Source organism: Hoplias malabaricus, chromosome 12 (genome assembly GCF_029633855.1).
Source record: "Hoplias malabaricus isolate fHopMal1 chromosome 12, fHopMal1.hap1, whole genome shotgun sequence".
Lineage (NCBI taxonomy): Eukaryota > Metazoa > Chordata > Actinopteri > Characiformes > Erythrinidae > Hoplias > Hoplias malabaricus.
This window is the reverse complement of record NC_089811.1, coordinates 23565996-23569521: the sequence shown is the minus strand read 5'-3', so window position 1 is coordinate 23569521 and position 3526 is coordinate 23565996. Positions and strand designations below refer to the sequence as shown.

Here is a 3526-nt window from a genome sequence, read left to right as displayed (position 1 = left end):
TTTGTCCACTGATGAAGGGCTAGAAGATGACCAACACAAACTGCGACAACAGATAAACTACTGTCCCTGAGTTTACATCTAGAAGGTGGATCAACAAGGTGGGTGTGTCTAACAGAGTGGACACTGTGTTTAAATCCTTGTTCCTAATCCAGAGACCCTTCAGTGTATATATATAATTAAAATTTTTGCTAGTAATATAACAGTTAAGGACAATTACCAAATCACATATTGTTTTTAATTGAATTAAAAAAACATTTAAATGGGATTTTTATATTGAAAGCACAAAGCTTTTTTTCCTTTCTTATTTTAAGGAAATGTTTTGAATATTTAAAGTTGTTTTTTTTAAAGGCTTTTTACAAATTTTTTCAACATTGAGATTTGAATTCTGATTTAAGCTTAAAAATGAAAAGAAGTCAGGCTTGATGTACAAGCCATATGAATCGTGCAATTAGGCTTGTCCCATTTTTATATCTCACTTAAAACACCCAGACACGCGCATTTATGAATGACTAATGGTCAGCTCTTTTCCTCAAGAATTAAAGTAATAAACCCAAATAATAAGCATTTAGTTTAACATGTGCTTAAAGAGGGGAAAATGAGTTATCTATGTCAAGCATATGTTGCTCCTGAGGAATTCCACAATTTCAAAGGGAGATAATGAGTTTAAAAAACTTTGCTGTAAAGAAACTATTGCCAAATACTAAAGGCTTAGGTAACAATCCCAAAGCCACGTGTTGGCATGTGAAAAAAGAGAACACTTGTGAAAAAAGGAAAAAAAAAATGGGCAGACCCTTAAAAAAGCAGTACAGGAAATTATGTCAGTCACTATGGTTACAGCACCACACGGGAAAGGTTGCTCTCTGATCATTTGCTCTGTACAAGAAACGTGGTCCACACTGGACCAGCAAGACACCACCCTGACTGCCATGCCGACAGAAAAAACACACACACTGACAGCTTGGCGGGAAACAAACTGTTGGTGAGTACTCCTTTTTAGTGTAATCTGTTTTTTCTGAAGTTTTAAGGGAATTAAGTTAGTGAAAGATAAAAAAAAGTATATTAAATTAATTGCATATTACTTTTTACATATTACTGTACATATGTGTATGTATTTTTATTATGTATGATGTCCATTTTCTGAGTAATCACTAGTGTTGTGCTGTAGAAAATGCTTATGTTCAGGTAATTCATGATTGGATATTACAAAATTAAATGACATGTATAATATGATTCTACAAAGTAGATGACAGTGTTTTTGTAGTTTTGCAGAAGTTGTATTCATGACCAGTCTGAGATCATTGCTTGAACTAAGCTCTTAAACATTTGTCAGATTCAATTCATGGCTATACATGTAGCTATTATTTTATGTACAATAACCTAAAAAATAAAACAAATAATAATAATAATAATAATAAAAACAGAATAATGACAAAGATTACTGTGTACAACTCATCCCCACAAGCATAGAGAGAGTTTCTCAACAGGTATCATTACACAATCACTACTGCACTGCCCACAAGTCTGCATGTAAAATGAAAGTGTAAAGAATTTTCCTGTATGGCAATCTCTGTCATTCAGTTACTAACAAGTTCAAACACTGATCTTAGAGTGGGTGTAGATTTCTCCATCAGAAATGGCGGGACAGGAAACACATTTCGCTTGAGTCCAGGTTTGCTCGAATGGGCCAGGGTTGTTTTGGGACCACCACTCATTGTGTTGGAGCAGTGATGACTGAGGTGGAACTTCCTTAGCCTACATTCCTATTGTACTGTAGACTTCCTTTAGACGCATGGGCAGCAATGGCATTTGGAGACTATGCATCCAGCGCCATGACTAAGTCATGGTGCTCTTCTCTTTTTATTTATTTAATTTTTTTTTCCATCAACCACACTAACCTCCTGTGGAGGGGAAAATGTCAGACTGCTTTAGGTACTTCCTCAATGAAACTGTACACCATGTGCCAGGTTCATGACTGTTAATATATAATTGTGTTGAAAAGAATACTGACTCTTCTGCATTTCTTCCTCAGATCCAGAATCTTTCCAAAACTCATCTTCAGTATGGTTACAATGACAACTCTAAACAACACTGGCAGCCTTGCTGTCACTTCTCACAACTGCACCAACCTGTATGACCATCGAGGATGGGCACGGGTGTTGCTGCCCATTGTTTACATCTTGGTTTTTGCTGTTGGTCTGTTTGGTAACATGCTTGCCCTGCATGTGATCTGGCCTAATTTGAAGAAGATAAACTCCACCACGATGTACTCTGCCAATTTGGTGATATCTGACACCTTGTTCTCATTCGCTCTTCCTCTGCGTATAGTCTACTATGCCATGGGATTCCACTGGCCGATGGGTGAGGGCCTGTGCAAGGCCACGGCTCTCTTGTTCTATATCAACATGTATGCTGGGGTCAACTTCATGACCTGCCTGAGTGTGGATCGCTTCATTGCTGTGGTGCTGCCACTTCGGTTTTCAAAGTTCCGCAAGGTCCACAACGTGCGGTACATTTGTGTGGCAGTGTGGGGGGTGGTGATGATTCAGACTCTGCCGCTGCTCTCAATGCCAATGACACATTTGGAGCATGATGGCTACATCACATGCATGGAGTATCCCAACTTTGAGCAAGTGGAGGGCTTACCCTTCATGCTGATTGGTGCCGTTTTCCTGGGCTACGGAATGCCACTGATCACCATCCTGGCGTGCTACTCAGCACTCTGCTCAAAACTTCGTCTACTGGCTAAAAACAACCAACTGACAGAAAAGTCAGGTCGCAGCCGCAAGGCTATAGGGGTCATCTGCTGCGTCATTTTGGTTTTTGTGGTCTGCTACAGCCCTTACCATATTGACTTGCTTCAGTACATGATACGAAAGCTGCAGTACACACCTGACTGCGGGGAGTTACATGACTTTCAGATATCTCTGCATATCACCGTCTGCCTTATGAACCTCAACTCATCTCTTGACCCATTCATCTACTTCTTTGCCTGCAAGGGCTACAAGAAGAAGATAATGAAGCTGCTCAAGAAACAAGTGAGCATGTCCTTCTCTAGTGCGGTGAGGACGTCCCCAGAAGGGTCTTCCCCTGATGGTCTCATCAACAACAAAATTCACATGAGCAGCAGGGGCTGTACTAGAGAGAGAAGCAGCATGATAACAAATGACTAATAAGAGCACAGCCTGCGTGTTAAGGACAGAACTTGATATGGAAACCAGATCTGCTAGATGCTGAGCAAACCACCAAAACAAACCAAGTGTCTTGTAAATGATGTTAGTCACTATCAGACAGTCCACAGCTTAACTGATGGTCCATAGTTTAACTGATGCTTCTCAGCTTCACTGTATATATTTTTGTGTCAACATGGATCTGTCCTTTGCACCGGGAATGTATTCCATCACTCCTCATAAATAAGAATACCTGGTTTACTTCTTGTTTTGTAGCCATTAATTACTCAAGCATGAGGCACCACATGTTCCACGTCACAGTCTGCAAACAAACAGCGCCACCTTCTGTCAGTATTGTT

The 3526-nt window shown here is 40.0% G+C and overlaps 1 protein-coding gene across 1 annotated transcript; it reads left to right on the top strand.

Annotated features, from left to right (window-relative positions):
• Positions 1-840: 840 nt before the first annotated feature.
• Positions 841-3319, top strand: gpr183a (G protein-coupled receptor 183a). Its single transcript, XM_066641048.1, has 2 exons — positions 841-979; positions 2030-3319. The coding sequence occupies exon 2, from the start codon at positions 2061-2063 to the stop codon at positions 3168-3170; it is 1110 nt and encodes a 369-aa protein (XP_066497145.1). The 5' UTR covers positions 841-979; positions 2030-2060; the 3' UTR covers positions 3171-3319.
• Positions 3320-3526: the final 207 nt, after the last annotated feature.

Bases quoted from the DNA above. Each gene is read 5' to 3' on its own strand.
- gpr183a (XM_066641048.1), top strand. From the start codon at position 2,061: ATGGTTACAATGACAACTCTAAACAACACTGGCAGCCTTGCTGTCACT.